This window comes from Aythya fuligula, chromosome 7 (genome assembly GCF_009819795.1).
Source record: "Aythya fuligula isolate bAytFul2 chromosome 7, bAytFul2.pri, whole genome shotgun sequence".
Lineage (NCBI taxonomy): Eukaryota > Metazoa > Chordata > Aves > Anseriformes > Anatidae > Aythya > Aythya fuligula.
The window spans coordinates 15,329,892-15,354,947 of record NC_045565.1 but is presented as its reverse complement, the minus strand read 5'-3'; the positions used below and the strand labels follow the sequence as shown (position 1 = coordinate 15,354,947).

Here is a 25,056-nt window from a genome sequence, read left to right as displayed (position 1 = left end):
CAAACTAGATTATAACAGGAAGCAAAGGAGCACAAGAAAAACATCAGAAAACTTGTATTGATCAGGCTTACCTGTGAGCTTGGGCAGGTGCACTAGGTGGCTGGGCTCTGTGAAGTGTGGCAGGACGACAAAAGAAGCCTTACCGACTTTGAAACTGGAGCCTATTTTTAGAGTAGGATTTGCTGACTCTGACCTTGAGTGCTACCCACGCCAAAGGACGATCTTTACATCTGCTGGTAAAAGTATTCCCTGATGTGACCTGAAACATTAAACCTAGCAATTTAGTTACCTAGCCTCAGTGTGACTAAGATAATGGGATGTCTGTGGGTTGACTACAATAAAACAAAAGCCATGTTTTTATTGTCTTGTCTCCTTGTCAAGCCCAGTGTTAAGTTTACCACTGTGTGTGTGTTAGGAGCATTTCACTGCTGCTTTCTGCTATGCTGTACAGGAATGATTTGGTGCTGGCACAGCAATAGGGTGGCACCTGTGTGCGAAGATCTTCATCTCCTGCTTGTGTACCACCAGACAGCCACCTTCCCCTATGGTGCCACTTGTGTCTGACCAAAGGTTCACATTGCCCAACTGTTTTTTCAAAAGTACCCGGGTATCAAGGTAGGTGCCATGAAGTTTCAGTGGGACTTGTGTTCCAGTTTATTGGTTATTTGTAATGTTAGTGCACATCTTCCCAGCCCCCTCTGTCTCTCCCCCGCTTCGCCCCATGTTTAGAAGCTGGAAGTCAGTTCCAGAAGGAGCAGGCCCAGACTTGGTCGTGGCCTGTGGCTAATACTGCAGTACAGATGTGAAGGAATAACAGTTCCAGTTCAAGTTCTGGGCATTGGTTTTGCTGCTGTTTCATGCTAACAGCAGCACTCCAGCCAGCTTTCTGTATTTCAGAGCAGCCAAGCTCCTCCCTGCCAATTATTCAGATAGTCACTCTTAAAATGCGAAAGAGCTTAGATGTTAGAAACCCGCTGTGCCTTCTAAGATACCTCAGAAGGTTGTTGTGCAAATTAATTCTGTACGGATAACAGGGAAACTTGGCGGAGGAGGAGATACAGACCCTATATAACAGAAACCAGCGCCGGTTGTTTTATTTTTATCCCTGTAGGCAACCCAGTATGGGGGAATATAGGTAAAGTGATATGGCAGAAGGGCAGCGCTGGCAAGAATAGGCTGTGTAAGGTGCAGGATCCGGGCTCCGTGGGCGCGGGATGGGCAGTGGTCTCTCGCTTCTCTCAGGCAGTTGCTCTGCCAGGTTGTCTTCTGATGTCAGATCGATGGCATGACAGTGTGTTGTGGTATTGCTTTTTCAGGCGGACATTTTGAGTGCCGGGAATATTATGCTGAAACAGTAGTATTTGTTTGTCTGCCTGGCTGTCAAAACAATGCAGGCCCTTGTGCCCCCTCTCTGTAGGGTCCCGAGAATGTGTAGGGAGGGATCATTCACCTCCTGGAAAAGTGTGCTATTTTTGGGACCATTTGTGTGTGTTTCCATTAGTTTTGCTTTTGTTAGGTTTAAAATATTAGCTGCTGAGATGTTTGAGAACAGCCAATGACTTAGAGTGCTTTGGAGCCTGAACACATGGGAAATGTGACAGGAAGGCTCTTATTTTGAAAGACATAAGCACCTGCCCTCCAAAACGTTGAAGAGTTGCCTTAGGCTCCTAAAAACAGATGTTTGCCATGTTATTGGTCATTTCTGAAAATCTTGGCTAAGCTGCCAATGGTGCTTTGAACATGCGGATCACTCCCCCTTCCTGGAGCTGTGCATGAATTCAGCCTTCTCCATTGCCCTCCTTCAGCCTGCAGGTCCCTGCTGGTGGCAGTCAGCTCTTGCTTGTGGTCGCCCACTGGTCCCACTGCCTGGCTTAGGAAAGCAACTGCATCAGGGAACGTTGCCCTGGGGCAAAAGTCTTTATCCCGTTACTCTTCACATGTATTCTAAACACATGGGTCAACCAAGGGCAGTGCCAGGCTCTGCTCAGATGCATGGTAAAAGGGAATTCCTCACCTGGAGAGCTAATATTCAAGGTTAGAGACAAGCCTCAGGTGCCAAAAGGAGGACACCCAAGCGGAATGAGCAATATGTTGGCTCGAAAGATGCCACAGACCAGCTTTGTAGGTGGCAGCTTTTGCAGCACAGAGTAAGGAGCTGTGGAAGGATGAGAACTGAAGTCCCCCACCCTGGGGGGAAGTGGGGTGAGGGTGGAGGGAAGCAGAAGCTTTTTTTTCTTAATCTTGGAAGGACTGAACTTCTTCCACAAACACTGGGTGAAGAAAAGGAGAGGGGGGAGAAATGGTAGATTTCTGGCCAGACCACACTTGAGCTACAGTTGGAAAAATCTAACATGCTGTTTTCTAAGGTTTGAAATTTTAGTGTTAGTTTTGAGTAAAAGCTTTGAGTAAAGTTCTGCTTTAGAAGACTTCCCTCCCCCACTCCAACCTGGTGGACTGGAAGATTTCTTCTTTGCTACAAAATATGCTATTATTTGGAAAAGCAGTGTTTCTAGCAATTGCATGGGAAGAATAAGTGTATAATTATATGAGATTGTCCTAATGGACATTTGCAGCTGTACTGAGATGCTAACAGCATGCAGAAACCATTATGTTTCCAGTTGTTTGGCAAAAGTTAAGAAACTTTATATATATATTTTAAAGTTAACTGTAAAGTAAATCCAGATGGTTCTCTCTTGCACAGACAAGCAGTCTTCAAACTAGACATATAGCTGTTGCTTGGCTATAACTTGTTTTCATTACTGCAGATAGAGAGAAATGTTTTAAATGACTCTGCACCCTCTTCACAAAATGCTCTGTGCCCTTGATTCTTGCTGAAGTCAACTAGCGTTGATGCAGCAGTACATAAAACTTGTTGGACATCACCTTGCATGCATGAGGATCTAGCTGAGCGCTATGTGTTGAATCCCTCGTTTTACTGAGGTATGGCTAATGGCCCCACCAGGGGCTGGAATCTGCTGAGACAGGCGTTGCAGATCCATAAAGCATAGAGGACATGTAACCTGCTGTTTGAAGTTGAGTTTGTTCTTCGCTCTCATCTAGTTAAGGATTACCAGAAGAACTGGTGGTTTGCCTAGTTTGGGCTGGTGATGTATTCAGGGTTATATTTGAGTCTTTAATAAGCTTTGTCTGTTGCGTTCATTGCTTTACTTCAGTTAGGCATGGTTTTTGCTAGCTTCTGTCAGCAGGGAATCAAAATGATATTGACTCAGGAGACCATCCTGCAAATCAAATCAGAAGGGAAGATTTAGTACACCGGGCAAGGATTTCAGTGCCTCGGTGATTTAAGACAAACCGTTAGGAGCATTTCTGAAATTCTGAAAAGAGGGTGAACTGAAAGACCCATCATAAATGATAGGCTTTGGTTACGTTCCTTTTTATGTTGTTTTTCCTCGGTCAATAAATGAGTGTTTGTGTAGGTAAGAGTTGATATTGTTTGTCCAAGCAGTATAACAGGTAGAAATATGGCTTTGAGTTTCTTAGGCAGTAGTACTATCAGAAGGGTAATTGATTTGACCTGATAGGGGTCAAATTTACTGGCTGGTGTGTTTCTTGCTGTGTCTCTGGCAGGGCTAATAACCCAACAGTCTTGGTGGCTGTTCTTATAAGACAATATTTTGAGGCTGGGGACAAAGCCAAGTCCTTGGGAGCCAGGAGTGAAGGACCCTGGTCCGGAACAAGGTTCCTTAGGTTTGTGGGAAGTGAACAAGGAGGCTTGTTCATTGTTCTGCTTTTCCCTCACTGTCAGCAGAAAAAGCGTTCTGGGAGATTTGCATTCAAGTGGAGTAGAGATCCCAAGACACAGTAATGCGAAAATAAGGTATGAGGGCTTTCTTGTAATCCGCCCTTACTGCAGAATGCTGGGAACAGGAAGAGCCAGAGGCCCCAAACCACTTACTCCCTATTTCTCAGTCAGTGCTAAGAGGAAGCCCTGTGAGAAGAGCACCTGCCAGAGAAATCCTATAGAGAGAGAGTATTAACTGGTGAGTAAGTTCTTCTGTATTGTGCAGCGCAGGACATCCTGATGTGCCCCAGAGGTCCAAAAGTCAAGCACCTCCAATTGCTCATAGCATTTAAGCTGCCCTGCAAGGAAAATGGCATTGCCAAAATTCAAGGTATTTCATCTCTTACATGCCAAAGCATCACACGCAGGATTGCACTTGAATTCTCTTGATGACAAGTTGGGAAACTGCCACAGCTTTTCTACTCTCATTGTCTGTTGGGGTGAGAAGGTGTTTTTCTTCTTCTCTGTACTCTTACTCATATATTGCTGCAGAGATTCCAGAAATGTGTGGTCCAACCTATTCCCTAAATATGACATATTAAAAAATAAAAAAGTAAAAAAATGGAACTTGGTATGTAACTGATCAAACAGTTTTGTCCAGGCATGCTGAGAGCAGGTTTCGGGTCAGAGTAATCTCATGGTATATTGAGTGCCAAATCTAGACTTAAATGGAGCTGAGAGACAGAAATTGGATTGATGCTCGCTATCCTCTTGGTGTGGGCTCTTGGATCGCTGGCATTGTAGATGGAGAAACTACAGAGTTGCCGTGCTGATGCCATTAGTCCAGCATCTGTAATGCTGACCCTGGTCAATAACAAATGCCTTAAAGTGAAGTATGCATAATCTGTGCTCCCCGCTTAGGGGATACATGTGCTGCCCCCCAGAAAAGCTGTTTAATCTCCCCACTCCACTTCCTCAGATAAAGCTTGGCTGGAAGCCTGAAGCACAAACTTTTTATAGCTTTTCCAAAGCCATTTCTTTTCTTACAATGTAAATTGTCTCTCGTGGTGGTTTGCTTTATTTATGCAACTATCCAATATTCTCTTTAACTCTTCTGTGCTCTTTGCCTCCGAGTGTTGTGATAATGAGTTCAACAGACTAAATAATGAGAATAACTACACCTTGTAACTTTAACTGGTTTGAGGTTTGTCCCCTTTGCATTTTTTCTCAGCTAGCTTGGGGGAAATTTGCCTGACCACTTGCTCAGGTGCAGCTGTTCTGTGGTGCTCTGAGCATCTGGTCCTGTGGTACCATGTGGCTGCAACCTACTGTCTGCGTAGAAGTAATCAAGTACACTTCATGTCATAAAACCCCACAACAGCAAAACAATGCCTCGTAATCCACCGGGAATGCTCCACGCCACCTTAGGGCAAGTGCCTTTTAATGGCTTTTTGCTCAGAGTTTGATCAGGTTCCAGACTCTTTCAAGCTGAGAACGCCATAAATGTTGGAAATGAGGTACTCCATTTCAGGGAAAATACAAAAAACAGACCGAGTTGTTCTGTGAAGTAGAAACAGAATTGTTACACTATGAGAGATAGCAAGGCTGCCTTAATAGATGGCATTCAAGTGCAGCTGTTTATGGGTCTTAACTGGTGTTGGCCCACAAAACGCATACTTAGAAAGGAAATCAGGGAAAGCTAACACATGCCTGGGGGCTTTGAAGTTGTTATTATCATCCACATGCATAAGAACGGGAGATCCTCTCTAGTCCAGCAAGTACTGAGAAATGAATGAGTTTGGCTGGCGCGTACATCAAAGGTCTTCACTTGTAATTTGCTTAAGAGATTAAAAATGAAATATGAGGGAATTATTGAGGAAGAGCAAGCTGCTGCTTTTTTCCCCCTTGCAGCAGGAAAGAAGAACAATTGAGCATCTATTCTGGCTGAAAGTGATTACCGAAAAGCTTTCTGACAACCTTGAGCAAAACAGCAGTCGAATCTTAGCTTCACTGACATCAAATAAGCATTTGATTTACTGAGACCCAATTGGACCTGTCCAGTGCCAAGGAGCGTCTTTGAGATACAAACAAACTTGATAAAGCTTTTCCTTTACAGAGCCACAATCTCTAAAGCAGTGCATTGCTAGACCATGAAATGTGCTCTGCGTTTTAGCTACCAGAAATATTTTGCTGCAGAAGTAAATGAACAAAACCTTGTGACAAACATTTGAAGCCTGCTGCTGTTTCCCATGCTGTCAAAAGTGATTTTTACTGAGGTTGTTCAAGAGACTGAGTAACCACTGGGAAGGAGGCAGTGTTGTCTGGTGATTAAGCCATGGTTGGACTGAGAGATACGAAAGCTTGACAACAGCTGTGATCTTTTAGGACAAAACTGGCTATGAATGCTTTTGAGGTGGAAGTAAGAAGATTTCTAGTGAGGAGAGAAGTGGCTTTCTGAAACAGCTTCCAGCAGGAATGCAGAATTTGAGAAACCCTTGATTTTCAGGGGTTTCAGGAATTTATTTATTTATTTATTTATTTATTTATTTATTTATTAAAGGATACAGAGATGGTGGCAGAGATCTAGATCATGTAAGTCTTCCCATCCCATGCCTCTTGCTGTTGCTAAGTCAGAGGATTTATGGAATGACTTGGAGCTTCTTAGTCAATATCAGATACCTCAAAGAAAAGAGCCTGAGCTTTTTCAGAGGTGACACAGGAGCTGATAGGTGTTAGTCTGCAGCCCTTATGACCTAGAATCACAACCTGTGATTCTGTGACAATGGCACGTGCTGACTGCAGATTATTTCCATGTTCACTTCTGACCTTTCTTTAATAGTGCAAAATCTGTTAATATTTGCTGACTGTAGGTCCAGCCTGTGTTTTGTCACCTTTTCTCCGCTTTACCACACAAACTGTTTTTGGATGTTCTTGGTCCACATCATAGCATTTAGGTTGGGATTTTACCTGCCCTTTTATGCTCCAAAATGGGGACTGCTAAAAAATTCTGTCTGTAACTTTATTGTCCATAGAGCAGAAGAGATCATCAGTCCAGCTCATTTATTATTTTCTATCACTGAGGCACAAGGCAGGAGTGTAACAAATGAGTGCATCTGTTTCCCAGTCAGAATTGATCAACAACATTTATGCTCTGAGCATTGCTACTCTTAATTGTTATGCAGTGTTAAAGTATTCATTTTTGTGAAGCCAGCCAGGCTCTCCCACACCTTTCAGCCCATCCACATTACCATGTTAGCACTGAGTATTTTAAGCCTGTAGCATAACCCATTGCTCTTCTATTAAGATTCCCAAGCACCTGCATTTTTCCACGAATCTTTTCAGTGTGCTTTATTCCAGCTGCTGCAGGTGCTGATTTCAGCATGAATGATGGCCTCGATCCCCTACATTTCATAATTAACAGATAGCAAAGTGTCAACTGAGTGTTTTAAAAGAACATTCATGTTGGAGAATTTCAAGTGAACGAAAATGAACTCAAAATGACAACAGCCCTGAGACAAGTGCCCCGTGCCAGAGAGGAGCGTGCAGCGCGGTGGAAGGGAACTCCCGCTGCCTGAAAGGCGGTGCAGGGAAGGGCAGAGGACGTCAGGAGGAGTAAAACTGGGGGGAAGCTGGGTGGGTGGTAAGCAGGGGGATTTGAAAAACCTTTCCAGGAAAAGAGGACTTGGGTGTGAGGTACAGAACTGAAGTTTTTCAGGAAAATGAGCAGGAGCTGATGCCTATTGCAATTATGGTTCATTTACTATTAGAAAAGTAATATGTATAAATAGTGCATAGAATTACTGCTAAGCGTATTTTTGAAATGCCTTGAATTTTTCAGTGATAAGAAAAAGCCTGGTTTTAGAGAGAGAACTATGCTGCACACCAGAGATAAGTACAGGCTTTACCTATTGACTTATCTCTTTAAAAAAGGGAGGGAGAGAGGGGTGGGGGGGAACCCTAAAGGAGGAAAAACATGAAAGTGGAATACATCAAATATTGTTTCCTTGGAAACAAAAAGGAAGGTTACATCACAGGGTTCAAGACTATAAATAGAAACCTAACAGTGCAGATGCAGAAGAAACTCTTGTTCCTAGAGGGAAAATTTAGAAATGAGCATGACCTCCCTTTAGACACTGCTGTCACAATGCAGTCAGCACAAGCCGATCTCGAGGACTAGCAGTAAATTTAGCTGCTGGTGTATGACAGTCTTCTCTCAATTAGCTGCAGCATTCGGTTCAGGGAACTGGTTCAGTTGGTGAGAAGAGGTGCAATTTTCAGGCTGCTATAAATACAGTCAGTGTCTCCAGAGCCCTGCTATGCTGCAGTGGCAGAAATTATTAAAAGTCTTCAGCTTGCACTCTAAATCCTTCAGGCAGTCATGACAGGGCAGTGAAAACCTCCAGCCCTTATTAATGCTTGTGGAAAGCTACCTGGGTGAAGCGTCACTGTGCTCAGGAGCAACAGGCGAGGTCGGAGCTCAGACTTTTGGACACGATGAGTTGGGGTTCAGGGGGACTGGCACAGGGGTGCCTGTCCCCTCACATCTCCATGCATCCTGCCCCGTTTCTGGGATTCTTGATGCCATGGAGTGTTTATACTACTAGTTGCAAAACCAAATAATGTTGGTTTTGTTGTTACAAGTGGGATCATTCGGACAATGTCCATGGCTCATCATAAGTCTTGTATTTAAGCGGTGGTCAACTTTCTCCCTGCTTTTACAGTCAAACTTACCCCAGTGTGTTCGTGTAATATTGCTGCTGAAGAGATAGCTTCAAAACTGGGTGATCTGCACGTCATCTTACAGGCTAAAGCAGTTAAATCTTATTTCTAAAGACTGAAGCCTTGCATAAATTGCATTATTATGTGGCCTTTCCAGATGTTTAAAAAATAAATTGATTGGTTATGGCTCTGTGAGTAAATGATTCCTTTCAAATTGAAACACAGATTTGTTCCATCAGTTTGTATGTGATAACACAGGGCCTGGTCAAATTTCCCCTTTCTGGTGGGAATCATCTCAGTTTGACTGGTGATCTTAGTGTGGCTGGCAGCTCACACAGGGCTGCTCCTCCCCAAAACCGACAGAGCAGGGCTTGGAGTCACTAGTAAGCAAAGAGCTTTGCTAAACGTCCCAATGTCAAGGATCTTGATGATGCTGTAATATATATGCATGTATACATCTTTCCCTAGCACTGCTCATTTTAAGGCATAGCGAAGTAAATGAAACAGCATGTGCTCCCAGCTGCTTTAGCCCTAGGACATGTCTGTGGTGTACCAGGTGGCAGTGCTCTAACTCTTGGAGCTTTTTCATGTCTCAACGTGGTACGCACTCCTAAATCTACCGCAGAAACTCAGCTTTCCTTGGCAGGGGAGCGGAAGAGAAATATAAGTTTATTGACTTTGTCAAGAAAATCATGAAAACAATGAACTTTAAAACAAATAATAGTAATAAAAAGATCCCATGCTTTATAAAGACAGTCTCACAATGGAAAGGGTGGGGGCGAGAGAGGAGTTCAGAACATCTGGGGCTGGCGGAGGTTCAGGTCTTGTTTGGGTTGATAAAGGGGTGATTTGTGTGCATGCCTGAGCCTAGCTGCGATTCTGGATCCAAGGTGGATATTGCCATAGCAAACCTTAAGACTCCAGGTCCCTAATCAGGATAAGATTTGGACTATGTGATTTGTGTCAATCTTTAGCTTAATCTTATGCTTGAATTAAAAAAGAAATAAATAAATACAGAAGTTGTAGGGGTTGTGGCATACTTTTAATGGGAAAAGTTGTTGAGGAGATGATGTTTTAATGTTGGTTTTCCCTGCCTGCACAGTTGTTGTCTTTCCAAAATATCTGCTACGCATTGAGAGCTGGTATTTCAGCGTGCAGTATTCTGCCAGTATAACCAGAGCACTCCAGAACCGCTCATGTAATATGCTGCATGGGATAACTACTAGACTATACAGGTTTTTTTTAGCCTGACATGATTTATTTTTTTTTCTCTGAGTTTCTTTCTTTCTTATTTCTTTATTTTTTAGCAAGCCAGCACCTTCATTGGCAGGCAGGCGTTTCTGAGCATTGGGATGACTGTCATCAGCATGACTAGCCTGATAAAGATATATTAGTATTCATCTGTTGAAATGCTTTTGGATGACTGGCCAGATGGACTGTTACTGCACTGATACTTGACATCTGATCAAAAGGATGTGGAATAGCGAAGATGCAGGTAAATTGACAGCGCATGTCTGTGGTGTGAAGCAGGATGGGGTAGGAGCTCAAGGACTTCCTGGAGGTTATAGCGATCTTAAAGTCAGGTTGTAACCACATGAAAGCAGAACTGAGTCTAATCTAAAGCTTTTTTACTATTATTATTTTATTTTTTTTTAACAATGAAAGATGACAGTAGAAAAAGACATAAGGTGAATTGGAGAGTTGTGAGAGTTGATGAAAAGCGACTTCAGAAAAAATCCAAATATGCCTTTCTGTTTACTGCCTTCTCCCAATCACTCCCTGCCTCCTTGAAAAGCACCAGGCAGCTATTCTGCCTGATCAGATGAGCCTTTTAAATTAAATCTACTCTATTAGCCTAGCGTGTATGCCAGCACTGTTTTCCTTCATACAATTTTCATTTCTTGTAACATGATGTCTCCTTTGATTCATTTAAATATGTTGAAGATGAAAAAGATGGTCAGTCTGATTAACAATCAGTTGTGTGTTCCAGCCGAGTATCAGCTAATTACGTACAGACAATTAACAGTTCCATCTGAGAAACGTGTTGCATAGGCTTCAAATGTGCAGAGCTGGCAAGGCTGAGATTCCCCTAGGAGAGGTGAAGAGGAGAGCAGCCAGGAGCCCCTGCCTGGCAGTGGTGGCATGTCTTCATGAGGGGAGATTTTCTCCTGAGAACCTCTCAGCCAGGCAGTGTTTCCTGATTATTTTTTCTTGCAGTTTTCTTGTCATTGGCTGTGGTAGACTGAGCCCCTTAGAAGTGTTCCTTGCATAGGTGACCGGTCCAAATCACGTGGACTGGAACTTCCAGGCGTGGTCATCACTACAAAAATGCTGCAGCTGATTGATAGCTATATACATTGATGGACAGAGGATTAGAAATGCAAGTCGGTGAATAGAACAGAAGTTAAAAGTAAATTTAATTTTCCAGTAGTCTCTGATTAAAAATGCTGTTTCTCTTTCATGAGAACGGCTAAGAAAAGTGTCTTCAAGTCCAGTCCTGACACCCTGCTGTGTCTCTCTTGTGAATGAGTAATGAAAAGTGGCCATTCATTGCTGAATGATTATTTTTCCCCTTCAATGGAGGGGGGAGAACCCTCCAAAATCCAAGTCTTCTATGAGTCCAGCAGACTAAAAGCATCAGGAAACCTCTGGAGGGAAATAAAAAGTTATGAATGGAGAATAAAATATTGGTGTAGAGCAAAAGGGCTGTTGTGTATAAAGAGCAGATGGGAAAATGTTGGGTTTGAAGTTTAAAAGACAAGGATCTGAATCTCATTCAGTTGAGCAGGGGGAAGTGGTTTGGGTTTCCTTTCCTTGGAGGTTGGCTCCATTTGATGAATTGTCGAGATGTGCTATAAATGTTTAAGATTTATAGGAGAGGCTCCAAGTATTACTAATGAGCAGCTAAAAATAGGTATGATAGGAAAATATAAACTGACAAACAGATCATCCAGCATAACAATAACTTCATAATCACGCAACTGTTGCCAACTGAAGATGGGAGACATGGCATGAAAATGAGCTTTTGTTTTTCACATCTGAAAGTTAAAGGAGTCGGAGTGGAAACAGATGTTCTCCAAAACAATGTGTCAGAATAACTCTAGTAACAGCCAGTTGTCACCAGAGCTGAGCAAATAATTCCTTGCTGGCTGTTTGCTGGCTGATAGTTTTCCAATGATGGGTGGGGTTTTTTCTAAAGAGATGATTTCTTTCTTTGTTTTTGTAAGCAACCTAAATGTTTTGGTAGAAGAATATCAATATTTCACTGCTTACAGTTCTGTGCTTCGCAGGTTTTTGGAATTCTTGTCTAAAATCTGTTGATCCTCAACAAGTAATCTTAAGGGATTTGGTGAATCATTTTGGTTGTAAATTGTTGTGAATAACTCATTGTTGATAGTTAATATTAGACAAACTGATGAATTATAATGCTGAATTATTGAGGAATTAGATGGCTTAGATGTTTGGTCTTCATAAGGAGGGACTTGCAGAGCACTACTGCCTTTCAGAAGTTTTACACTGGGGCACAACCACAAGAGTAGACTTCGTCTATTACTTAGCAAAAAAAAAAACAAAACAGAGTTTGGCTTTTGTTTTCAGACTTGGTCTGCTGAATTTTTCTCTTCCATATGCTTTCAAGTCAACTGATGATACGTGGACAATTTGACAATGAGATCAATCACTCTTGATGCCATTGTGAATCTCGGTCTGTGCTGGGTTCCCCCCGAACACACCGGAAGGTATCTGGTTGTGAGGGTGGCTGGCAGCCAACAGGACCCGAGTGCAGCAGCCAAAAGCCCCCATCCCTTGACAAGTGGCATTTTGTGTGAGGGAGGCTCTGCCCACGTCTTAGAAGCAGAGAACTCAGCTTCTCAGAAATGGAAGCTGATTCCTAGACCTACTTTAGAATTTCACCTGAAGTTTAGTTACTGATGGTTTTTGTCAGCTGGCTGGATCTTTGCTGTGCAGGTTTTCTATTTCTCCTACTAAGAAAATATTTTGATTTGCAAAGGTATTTCCACTAGGAGATGCTTTGTCTCCAGGGCAACTTCCCTGAGAGTGGTTTTAAAAGTTGGTTTATGGAGAGAACTGAATCTTGGTTTTGCAGCCTTTAAATGCCACTTTAGATAGTAATAAAAAGATTTTATTCTTCTGATACTGTTTTTGCCCTGACTTGACACCTTATTTTCTGAAAACTGGGGAGCCATGCAGTTGTACTGGAGGATTTGATAAGGAAAATGTGGGCTTCAGTGTAACTTAGTGATCAAGTGAGAAAACATTAGCTGGGACACCACACGGCCACCTCACGGAGGGGGCTCTGCAACAGGGCACAAAATGGCTACCAGCAAAGAAGCAAGGAAAATAAGGGATTTTTAAAGGGCGAGACAGGAATAAGGCAGCTTGAATAGCCAGGGCTGTTGAGCACGAAGGTGATGGAGGGATGTTCTGGAGACAGAAGCAGGAGGAGGAGAGCCAGAGCCAGATCCTCTGCTAACATCACTGGGTATTTTTAGGAGCGCTTCCTGAAAGTGCTGTTGGTGTATAAACAGATGAGGTTCCAGGAGGCAGCAGCGAGGGGGAGCGGTATAACTCAGTGATGCTTGTACCACAAATAGTATGCTGCAAAGAGCAAGTTGTTTGACTTTATTAGAACTACAGCCTCCTGCAACGGATCAAGGATCAAGTTTATAAGCAAAATAATTGTAGCTTGAGGAAAACTTAACTGTTGAAAGCCTTGCAGGCCATAGATTCCTGTTTGACTTGGCTTCAGGAGCTGCAGATACTCTTTGAATGTCGGGTATGAAGTAGATTTGCGAAGCACATGCTATTTTGAAGCTCCTCTCTGCAGTAAGCGGCACCTCAGCCTTGTGATCAAGGAGACGCATGAAGCAGAAAATAGGAGGAAGACGATAACATCTGGCAAGTGGACTTGACAGTGCTTTGCAGTTCTGGAGAGGCTGGCAGGAGCTTGGCAGATCTGATCCCAACAACAGGGCTCGGCAGCAGAAAGTCACCTGGTCTTGTTGTGCAGTGCCAAAGCTCAGGCAGAAGTGGGAGCCACTGGCACAAACCCGTGTAATGCAGAAACATAAATTTCCTTGCACCTGCAAGGAAAAGGCTGACACTCTTAGCTGTCACCACTGCACCACATGGCATGTACCTGGACAATGTCCTGGCTGGCACTTCTTTCCATGAGAAACCTGTCCTTGGCAGCATCTCCTTCACTGCAACTTGTTGAAAATTTCTATCCTCTCTTCCCCTGGCTCTTTGCAGAACAGATTTATGGTCCCACTTTCCTTTTACAAATAAAACACTAAGTGCAAATCTGAAGGATAAATAATGCAGTGCAGACATGCCCGCAGCAATACTCTCTGTATTTATCATTGCTGAAAGTCTGGGAGGAAAAGCTGCAGAAGGCATGATATCTTAACTGAGAGAACTATTCCTGTGCTTTTGTGCCAATTCTGGAGGCTGGAGAGAAATTCTGTTGTGTTTTTCCTCAAACATCCTGCTGAAGCTCGAGCTAAGTCCAGGTGCTTTGTCTGTGACATGGGGCTAAGATGGCCATCCTCCTTCAGGGGCTTCCTGGGTAGGAAAGGCACCAGCTCCTCCACAGTGTTGGAGGTCGCTCCTCAACGGGCATGCAGAGCAGAGGTGTTCATAAATAACCCTCAGCACTTGCTCTGTGCTGGCTGAGAAACAGGCATGGAAAAGATGATGGCCTAAATGCTGCTTTGCCTGTATGTATGAGTCTGCTATCTGATCACCTCCCCGTGTATCTGGTAGCATGGTTTGGGGCAGGTAATATTTAGCCAATGTGCTGGACAAGTGTGATAATGGCAGGCTATGTCGAAGACATGCACCTCTGGGGGAGAAAGTGGGACTTTTCTCTACCTGAGTCCTCAGCATCAAAACTGGCAGCTGCCCTCCAGGATCAGTCTCCTGATTAGCAGCAGTGATAGCTGTCAGGAAAGAAGCTATTCCTTGTTTCTCAGGGTGAGCTGGCAGCTTGCAGTGAGCAGCAACTCTGGTTCTGGAAACTGCAGCACAAGATACACTGGAACCACCCCCAGTATTGGTTTTAGTTTTTATTGTTTGACTTGATTCTGGCTGTAATTTTAAGAGACTTCTGCTTGACTAGAGCACAGGGGCAGCAAGGCACTTGAGTGTGCAACCCGTGTGAACAACCTGTGAGCTGGGGCACATCTGTGCTGCTGCAGGCCTTTGCCATACACCTGCAGCTGTGCCACCCAGCCAGTGCTCCTGCTTTGGCAGTGCCCTGGCTTCCTGCGCCACGTGGCAGGGCATCTCTGGCTGTTCCTGGGCAGCCGAAGCAGTCCTGCAGTGGCTGACAGGCTTCACCAGGGGTAGACTTAGGTTCAGTCCCTCTGATGAGTTGTTCATTTTATATGAACACCTGCAGATGTTTCCAGGTGTGCAGTTCACTGGGAATTATGACCTGTCCTGACGGGCTTAATGCACAGATTTTGAACTTGAGCGTTTCATACACCCCTTGTGTTTTAATGTAACGCCATTTGGCTCGGCATCGGTGGTGCTGCAGTGAGCTGAAGGCAGCTGAAAAGACTGCTCACAAAACAGCTTCAGCATGGCCTAGACCTTTCCATTAGGAAAGGGTCCCCAGGCAGAGCTCGGTGGGGCAGACCTAGGTGCCAGGAGTGATCCAGCCACCAGGCCCCCTGAAATCCAACCTCCTTGCTGCAGCAGGAGTAAGAGGCCTTTGAAAGCTGTAACTCCACTGATTTTTCCATCGTTAGCTGTGACCTCCCTTCTGGCCACTTACTCAGGTCTCAGAGCACGGGACCTGTTCTGAGGGAAGAGTCATCTCTCTGTTCCCTGGGAGGAGGTTAGTCTGTACCATTGCTTGCTTTTTACTTACTGCGTTTATGGAGGCAGAAACACCACCTGAATTTCTCTGTAGGCTCTGCAGGGAAATCAGGTTTCCATATTGCATTATGAGAAATGCAGTGGAAGTGTGCTATGTTCGGTTAATTTTTTTTTTTTTTTTTTAATGTATGGAGGCAAAAGAAACTTCAGTTGGGAATGGCTTCTCTCTCTGTTCACCATCCCTAGTGCTATAAATATGAACTGCATGGTACTTTCAGAACTGCAAGCCTTTAAGGCCTCTCAGGGGAAAACATCACACCAAATTAATCTGCCGTCAAGTGGAAATTCTATATTGTTTGCATTTGCCAATGTTCTGTATGTGGCTGTAATTGCACTGAAGCAAATATCTGCTTCGAATTCTTCACAAGATTAAATGTGGCCAATTGGGCGTAAAAGAGTAATCGAAAAGCAGAGCTGCTACTTTGGATTTGTTAGAGGCATTGCTCATTTTTGCTCTGACACAGTGACACCAGGTTCTGCCTTTCAGTCGTAGCAGGGAAACCCGGGGAAGGTGATGCGGAGCACAGGGTTTCCAGGCAAGAGAAGGACGTCCCTGCCTGGCACTGCCACCCCACAGGCAGTGTGCCCACACGTGCTCCTTGCCCCTTGCACAAGCAGCAGCCTCCCTTCACTCCTGATCTCTCTTCCTTCCCAGCAGCATGGCCTTGGCATGCAGCGTCTGCCTGGCCCTCCTGTCAGCCCTCTTTGCCCCCTCTGGCCCTCCTGTCAGCCCCTCTCTGCATTCTGAGCCCTCGCCATAGGTTTGAAGCTGAGAGGATCAGTGAAGGTCCCCACAGGAGACCCTGTGGCTGGTCACAGAGAGAACCCCGGGCCTGAGCTCGATCCTGGGTCGTGTCACCGTGCCTGAAGGAGTGTGTCAGCTCACCAAGCCTGCCGTCCCGCCCTGTGCCAGCTGGATGTGAAAGGTTAAAGATTGCTTGAAAACCTTATGGTTTCTTTTTCTAATTTACTAGTTGAGCCATTTTCCCTCCTGCCATATAAACGCAATTATAAGCAAGTAAAAAGTCTCCTCAAGTTGGCTGTGCTGCCTTTTAATTCTGCACGAAAACCCAACTGCTCCCTGTGCCCTGCACAGCAGGTTGTTAAAGAAACAGGCCCAGGTGGGCGAAATTTCCAATATGAATCCCTCTTTATTTCATTTTCTTTCAATTAGTGGGCTTATCCAAAAAATACATACCGAGCTCCTACCAGCCGTTTCCAGAGGAGTTTCTCAGTGCAGCTACAGCAAAGTCCCTGCAGCATCTGTGCCCCATCTTCAGCTTGGGCAGTGTCTTTGTGTCTGGTAGCAGGAGACAGGCCCTGAGGGCGCTGCTCCTCTGTGTTTGTCCCTTCCCAGCTGGAGATCCAGCTCCCGAAGCTGCTCGAGGAAGCCGGAGTTGGGGCAGATCCCTCTGTGTGAGCGTACGGCCTGAATTGCGTCGGTGAGGGACATGTTCTCGCAGATCATCAAGAAGGCGAGGACAAGAGTTGCAGATCGACTGATTCCCATCGCACAGTGAACCAGTACTTTGCCTGGAGAGTGGAGAGAGGGGTTCAGTTATACCAGAGGGCCAGAAAGTTCGTAACTGCATCCCAGCATCTGTGGTTGTGTCTGTGAGTTTGGGGCTTAGCCCTCAGCCTGGTGGCATGCAGAGGTGGCAGAGAAAAGCGTTCAGAGCTGCACAGCCTGCTTGTGATGGGACCCAGGTGAGGAGGCATGAGCACAACCTGCCCCCTCTTCCCTCTGCTTCTCGTGCCCCTTGCCCCTGTGCCCAGCCTGTCATCCCTGGTTGTCCCTGCTTGCTCACCCCTGGTTTTGGGAGTGATGTAGTCGCCAGTGGAGCTTCAAGTGAGACAAAAATATCCCTTTTGGACGATGACACTAGATCCAGCCAAAAACCTCAGACTGATTGCCCCTGTCTCTCTGGGTGTTAATTCTGGGTACTTTGTGCACAGCTTTTCATCTTAAATCCCATTTTGTTTGTGACAGAGTATTTATTTAGCAACAGCTCTGGTTCTGACTAATGATGATCGCATAGCCACATGCTTGGAGAGCACGAGCATGTGTTGTAAAAACCTGCTCTGGGCAGCAGGTTCAGAGAAGTGTCGATTCTGCAACGTATGTGACACCGCCACCTTTCATTATCCTGGCATGAGAAATCTGAGCTCAGCCCTAAAGATAGACATGTCTTCAGGAGAAATAAAGGGACAAATATAGTCTCCAAGGAAGCAGCAAAAACAGCCCTGGTGCCAGCAGGGATGGACTGGGCATCAAAACCTCAGGGGGAGGGAAGAAGTCTTTGATTGTAATGTAAGGTTTTGCAGAATTGGAAGATCAAGTGATCTTTCATTTGTGTTTTCCAATTCTGGTAGAGGTTTGCAGAATTTATTTGTATTCTGCACAACTTGACGTTGTTGTTCAAATTAAGTTACACTATCTGTCAATTCAATTAACTCTATGGGGATTCTTGGACGTGACATCCTACTTTTTGTGGGAATGAGGAGAAATGCTTTGCACTCCTGCTAAAAGGTGATGTTAATTTCAATTTTCACGAGGCACAAACAAAGGTTTAAAAATAATAATAAAAAACATAGAGAAGGCCTTGATGCTGGGTTTGATTTTGGTGTGCTAAATAGTTTGAAACTCAATCTACTCTTGACCAAAATTGGGCAGAGTTGTTGTTCTGAACCTCATTTCTGCAGAATGGTTCTTGGGTCTATATTTTGCCACCCAGAAGGAATCTTCTGCCTTGGGAAACGCTCACCCCGTCTGCAGTGTGGAACTGAAGACCCAGCTGAACACAGGTACAGGTGCTGCCATTGAAAGCTGCCTGATGTGTTTTTATGAGGGCACAGAGAACAGAACAAATTCCAGGCTCCTGCTCGTACAGTCTGGCTCTACTCTGCTGGATTATATCTAACTCTGTGTCTGAGATGAGGAGGTGGGGAGTAAGAGCACACTGAATTTTCTTCCCTGCTTATCTACACTTCAAAAGAGTCCTCCTAGATCAGCAGCTTGCTTTAGAAGACATCTGAGCAAAAGTGAACAAGCCCCAGCTATTGACCTCAGACCCAATCTGCATGGCTCTCTAATTCACTTGTTCCCATGAGGGTGCAGGTATATCGCCTCTTTTACGTGTGCAGTGTCTATTCCACAGCTAGCCTTTTTCACCATGCACAGAGGTTATGATAAATGCTGGTACACTGACAATAAAATGACTGTTTGTTGCAGATAGATCAGTCATGTGAAATGATTTAATTAACGTAAAATGGCTCTAATGAAAGCAGATTTGAATTTACTATGTGATTATTTGCAGCAAACAAATTGAATGTTTAACTTGAGTCAGGAAACAAAAGCTGTGTTGCTCTTCAGCTCTGTTTACAGGCTCGGAGCCACGTCCCTTCTCAGGAACTGTAAATGGGTTAAGTGACACTGAACCCGCCACGACGTACCATGGCTGAGCAGTGCCCAGAGCACGTCTGCAGCATGTGGGCTGACTGCAGCGACCTCGGTACTGGAGCGTGGCGTCAGCCTCCCACGGGAGGCAGCTCGTCCCAGCGCCGTGGCTTGGTTTCCTGGGGTGGCTGCTGGACCAGGGCCTGGGAAAGCAGTGCTGGAAGCCCTCGTGAGCAGCCTTCACAATGGCCATTGTGGTCCGTTTCTCCGTCATGGGATGGGCAGGGAGGTTATAACCAGATCTTCTGCACCACAGAAGCCGTGCCACAAGCTGATGTCCTCCAATTCTGCCCCCCCAGCCTTTGTTTTAACATACACTCCAAAGAGAAGTTGGACTGAGCCCACATTAGAGGGCCATGTTGCAACCTTCTCTCAGCGTGTAACAGGATCCCTTAGGAATAATGGGATTAACTGAGGAGAAGTGGGGGCATTTAGCTTCTGGCGTTATTAAATCTTGCAATCCTTACTTGAAATGTTGCACCGCGCATCTCAAGCTACTCTTTGCAGAGGCAGACAATGACTGTCATCTGGCTGGGATTTGTGCAGAACAATAACGCTTGGTTTTTAACAACGGATTATGGATATTGTATCCAGCTCATGCCTGCTGTAACTCTACTGACATCAAAGGGTTTGCAGTAGGGATAAAGTTTGCACATTCAACTTTGTTGGCCAAATTCAAGTTGGGAAATTCAATGTAGCTGAACAAATTAGCCATTAAAACACATAATATCTTATTGTCCTTTTGCTACTCATCATTAACTGAGCTAAATGTCCTGAACTAGCCCTTGCTTCCTTGCAGGATGGATTCAATTTGGCTTCAGACCAGGCTTCAGCTCTGTCACCCAGAGCGAGCGCCCCGGCTGCCCCTGCTGCTCTGGGTCCAGCAGAGCCCCGCTGCCCACCAGCAGCAGAGCTCAGCGGGGCTCTCCCCGCTCCACCTCGCTTTCTCATCTCTCCTTGCGTTTTAGCCACCAGCCTCTAGCCAGGTGCATGACGAATGGTCTATTTCTCAATTCACCAGTATCTATGTTTGCGCTTCTTTAAACAGCAAGCAGCCTGAGGAGAGCTGTAAATGGCAGCGGGCCCCTTCTTCCCAGGCCTCCCAGAACAGGTAAGGGCTGTCATCTTCTGGGGAGAGGTGGCTTAAAGTGAGGCACGGGATGTCCCTGTGGCAGAGAGAGGAACCCTTTTCTCCTCAGTTAAGCTTGTTTCGTAACCAACAAACAACAGTAACAAAAAGGAAGGAGAGGGAGCTTGGCTCTTCATTTGCTCCAGTGATGTGGAAGAAGGGAAATGCCTTTGAGAGGGTTTACAATTTCAGTAAGTTAATGGGGGACTTAAAACCTGCCTGCTTTAAACATGTTTGGAGAGCAATAAAAGCATGAGCTCTCTACTTGGGAATCTTTCTCTTTTAGTATGGTAGTTTTCTTGGCATGCTTTCATCTGTGTGCTCAAGTTTGCTTTTCCTCCCCCTTTTGCTAAACTTTATCAAACTTTGCTGATTTATGCTTAGGTTTAGTTGCTCTACCAAAAAATGCCAGCTACACAGATGTCCACACAAATGGGCAAGATTAATATTGGTATTACTGAATATCTGTTCAGTTAAGACAGAAATCTGGAGTAAATCAGTCTGTGCTGCACTCTGGATTTGAGGAGTAAAACATCAGAATTTGGTTCAAGCATGATGGGAAAACAGTTCTTGCTTGATTCTAATGAGTATTTGATTCATAGTTTTAAATATGTTTTTGCCTCAGATAGTCTTAACTTCAATTTATCCTCCCAGGTAGAAAAGATAATTTTAATTTCATTAAGAAAAAAAAAAAAAAAAAAAGCTGAATTTGCTAGTAGTTGTTAAGCAGCAGTCTTAAATGACTTCTCAATCAAACAGAAGTACCTCATTACATCTTGAATTTAATATGAACAGGCCTCTTGTCACCTGGTATAATTTTTTGTTCAGCATCACTGCTTGTAATACATTCAGCTTTTTTCTCTTCTTCTAAATGATGTGAGTAACAATCCCCTCCCTGTCTCATCCCTCCACAGGTCATGGATATTTAGCTGCTAAATTTCTGTACTTCAGGAAATTATGCTTCTAGAACATCTTGTTTATATATTTTCCAAACTGTTGCACTTTCCTTAAAATGATGAATGTCAGCAACAGCTGGACTCTATATGATTGAATTTCACCTTGTCTCCGTTCCCAGAGCCCTGTTTCCATATGGAGTTCAGTAAAGTAGTATCTAAAAGCACAGGAGTAGGGATAAATAGGAACTCTAGACACGATGAGTTCATTGTATTTGCCTTGAGCCTTGACTTGTTCTGCATTCATAACTTTGAGTATTTGGGTATGCATCTTGCAAAACAATGGTTTTGTTTGCTTTTGTGGCCACCATGATTCATCTGTTGTTTTCTGTCTTTTGTCAATCAGCTTGGAATTATTATTATTATTTTAAACTCCTTTTGCACATGCATGAGGAGATTTTGGATCTTACCTTTCCCTGGAGCACCACCAATAATGACTTCAGTTGTAAATAGTATATGCAGTACTAGGCATGGATGCAGATCCAAGTTTCCCAAATATGTTAGTGGTTTTGATATCCAAATGCAACCCTCAGTTCCACAAAGGCAAGTGCTTTCTATCAGGGTGGATTATGCACTCCAAACAGCAGTAAACTCGTGTATCTAGCACAAAGGGTGCACTGGTTTCTATTACTGTGTCTCCCTTTCCTAGCTTGTACAGTGTAGATCTCTAGATGTGTAGGTCAGATCTTCTAGATGCACATCACCAGGCTGGGGAGTTAAAATTTCGGAACCTTCACTGGTATTAAAGCTCACTGTCACGTAAGCAGAACAGTCTGCTGAGTGCATAACTAACTGTTCTCTTCATAAATCACTTTTCAGTTCTGTGGCACAGTAGAGACCTGGCGTTGTGAAGGCTCATCCTTAACAGGCACAGTCCCCACTAGCTCCAGCTCTCTGGCATCATATCTGGACACTGTTTAGCAAGCCCAAGAATTTGGCTAGTTATCTTCCTATTTCAAGGTTATTTTTTAGCAACATTGTAGTGTTATCTCCTGACTGTTTTTTTACCAATAAAATGGCATTGTCCTGACCGGTTTTATCAAGTCAGGAGACTTGGTAAACAAGCTCTCTTCAACCAGTTTGCTTCCTAGCAACTTCTTCCCTATATTGTTTATAAGGCTTGTATAGATAGTTGTATTGTGATGTTTTTACACAATCCCAGCTTTTATTTTAAACTCCATTACTAATTTTGCAAGATAAAGTGCATGCATCTCCTCCTGGGTCAGAATGTCCATATAGTTAGTCAAGGAGGTTTGCTATCCTGTTGTCTTTTGGTAACAGAGATGTTAAGTAGTATTAGACACAGGGAAAACCCCTTTGAATGCTTGTTCAGTGCACCCTCCCTGTTTTACCTTCAGAGAAAATATGCATCTGTACAACTATCTTCTTGTGTATTTTTCCTTCATGCACAAAGATAACATGTAAACTGCAGGAAGCTCACACTAATATGCAGTTTTCAAAACAAGCAAGCAAAAAACAGTAAAACCCACTCAAGTGACACCTGCCTTCCAGCCTTCAAGGACTTTCATGCCCTAGGGTGGGTCACTGCCATGCCATGTTCCCTTGCTCAGGGTCTGATGCTCTGTACTGGGAGCACAGCCTTGGCTTTCCTACCCTGAGTCCTGCAGAAGTTTGGGGGGATCTCTGCAATAACTAGTTTGATTTTGAGCAGGAATATCTGAAGAGGGAATGCTGTGAGCCATTCCTGAGGGCTAGAAATAGACTTCAACAGCAGTGTGGCTTCACTTCTGTCTTTTCCTGAACAGGGTAATGATTGCAGTAACAAGGTACTGAGAGTCTCTCTGCAGCTCATGTCATCAGCTTCCCAGACTCACTGTGGGAGTCTGGGAGGCAGGTGTGACGCTGCTTGGTTTGTGTATCTCCATTCTTAGCCACATCTGCAGGTGGTTAGATTATGCCGAGTACTATTTGATCTTGCCCTACTTGGCTCCTACACCAAGGAGCATGCCAAAGGTATGTCACGTGCACAGATGGTCTAGTTACCTCTTGGGGAGTTCAGTGCCGCTCTTATGTACCGAGCAACTGGGTAGAAGTAAATGCTGAGATCAAAGTTGGGGTTGTCCTCTGCTTCTACTCCATAGTAATCCACAGCCAGGTCTTTGTAGAACTTGGGCCCAGTGTCAATGCGAAATCGCCCAGCAGCAGCGTTCACAATGTGAGAGATGCCCATCTGGCTCAGCTGTGCTTTGTCACGAGCGACGTACCTGGAAGAAGACGGGTAGTTTGTATCCCGCTGCTGCACTGCAGTGCGGGATAAAACATGCTGCTAATGGTGTGGTTTGTTACAACAGCCAGTCATACTGGCAGTTTTCTGACAAGTTAGTTAGGTCCAAAGTGTCCACAAAGATGTTTCAAGACAGAATTGGCTTTTTAAGAAACTGGCTGTTATATTTCCTACATTTCCATTTTTTCCCCAAACACCAACTTAGGTTCCTCCCAGGTAAGTAAAAATAAAAAGCTTGTGGTGATGAAATACTTGTGCACAAACTGTTTTTCTGGTTTGCTTTCCCACCAAGTCACCTCTGCTGAGCACCCGTCAGGCCAGGGGACTGATGCCATCTGGCAGTATGAAGTGAAAACCAGGGGGTGTTTGTTTAACATGGCCCTGCTGCGACCACCTGCAGCAGTGATGCTGTGGCCCTACCAGGCTGCAGCAGTGTGGGCCTCCTGTGCTAAAGCAGGAGGGGGAATGTTCTCCTGGAGGGGAGTATCAGGATGCTCAGGTTGCTTGTGCAATCTAAAGCACAGTTCAGCCTTGCTCAACAATTAGACTTTCTGTGAGGGGTCCCCAGATTAGTGCCTAGCTCTCTTTTTAAGTAGTGTGGAGGATTAGGGCAGGGATAGGGTAGGGGCTGAGAGTTTCATCAACACCTTCAACACTTCTCTCTCTCTTACAGATCTCCCACGTAAAGGTTTGGCCAGACTTCATCCACATGCCCAGTGGGGCGTGCCTTTGTCCAGAGCAGGCGCCGCAGCTCCTCCAGGGACGGTGTCTCATCGCTGCTCTGGCTTCCCCGAGTCCGGCTTGAGGTTCTTCTTATCGTGGGGCGCAGTAAGTCCCTGCTGTACAGAGAGTCCCAGGCCATCCTGAAAGGTGGAGGGCAGCATGTGCTTCTAAAACGAATTTTTATATTATTACGGCAACAATTGGAAGCTAAAGCTTTTGCAAGCTGCTAGGCTCAGGTACTCAGCTTATTTTGACCTGATTACTCCAGATTTGTCAAACAATTGATTATAACTTCATGATTATTTTTTTCCTCCCTTCATGGTAATAGAAACTCTCCCTCTTCCTATTTGGAATTTTAGACACTATTGTTACTGCAGCAAAACAGCCCAGTCCTTGGTAGGCCAGCATGAGAGGAGTTCTGCTTTTAATGGAAAGAGGTAATGCTATGGAAAATGTATCATGTAACTGTAGCTACTCAGTGGGTATAGAAACAAGTTACGAATATGATACGCTGCACTTTTCCTTTAACCATGCAACTAAAACTTGCTTATATATTCTCCATCTAAGTTGTCTTTTATAATTTGTAATCAACAAGCTGAGCTGAATTGAATAGAATTGGGCATGCAAAATCTTACTCACAGGCTAACTCTGAATTGTCTGATTCAATACAGGAAACCATAATGAGTATTTTGGTTCTTCTAATGGTAGTTACCAGCCATACCTGCTGTCCTGATGACAAACATTCATGGTAGAAAGAATCTGCATGAGTAAGTTAGAGTGATTCTAGCTGCCATTCATAAACATTCCTATAGGGTTTTTTATAGGTTGTTTCATTTGCATTCCTCTGCTTTCTTGAAATAAATACTTTAATTATGAGGAGAATTTTATTTTATTTTATTTTATTTTTAGAAATCAATTTATCTCTGGAATTACTCTATTTCCATGTGGTACATGTATTTTGAAATAGTAGTTCCATGTGTTAGCTGCAGATTTGAGCTGTTGGGAGGATTTTTGAGGAGGATAATAGAAACTGCATTTTTACCAGAGTTCTGTTTTAAGAAATTATTTTTAAAAGTCTGTTTCTATGTTATAAAAACTAGTCAAGTATCTGCATTGCAGAGATATTGCGAAGTCTGTCAACTCAGGCAGCTTTAGACCAGCAGTATCTATCTAGGACTTGGATGA

At 44.2% G+C, this 25,056-nt stretch overlaps 1 protein-coding gene across 1 annotated transcript; it reads right to left on the bottom strand.

Moving 5' to 3' along the window:
* Window positions 1-16,640: 16,640 nt before the first annotated feature.
* LOC116491295 (dual specificity protein phosphatase 13-like) lies at window positions 16,641-24,010 on the bottom strand. Its single transcript, XM_032191156.1, has 3 exons — window positions 23,820-24,010; window positions 22,908-23,128; window positions 16,641-16,897 (listed from the first exon to the last, which is right to left on the bottom strand). Exons 1-3 carry the CDS (start codon window positions 24,008-24,010, stop codon window positions 16,641-16,643), a joined length of 669 nt encoding a protein of 222 aa, XP_032047047.1.
* Window positions 24,011-25,056: the final 1,046 nt, after the last annotated feature.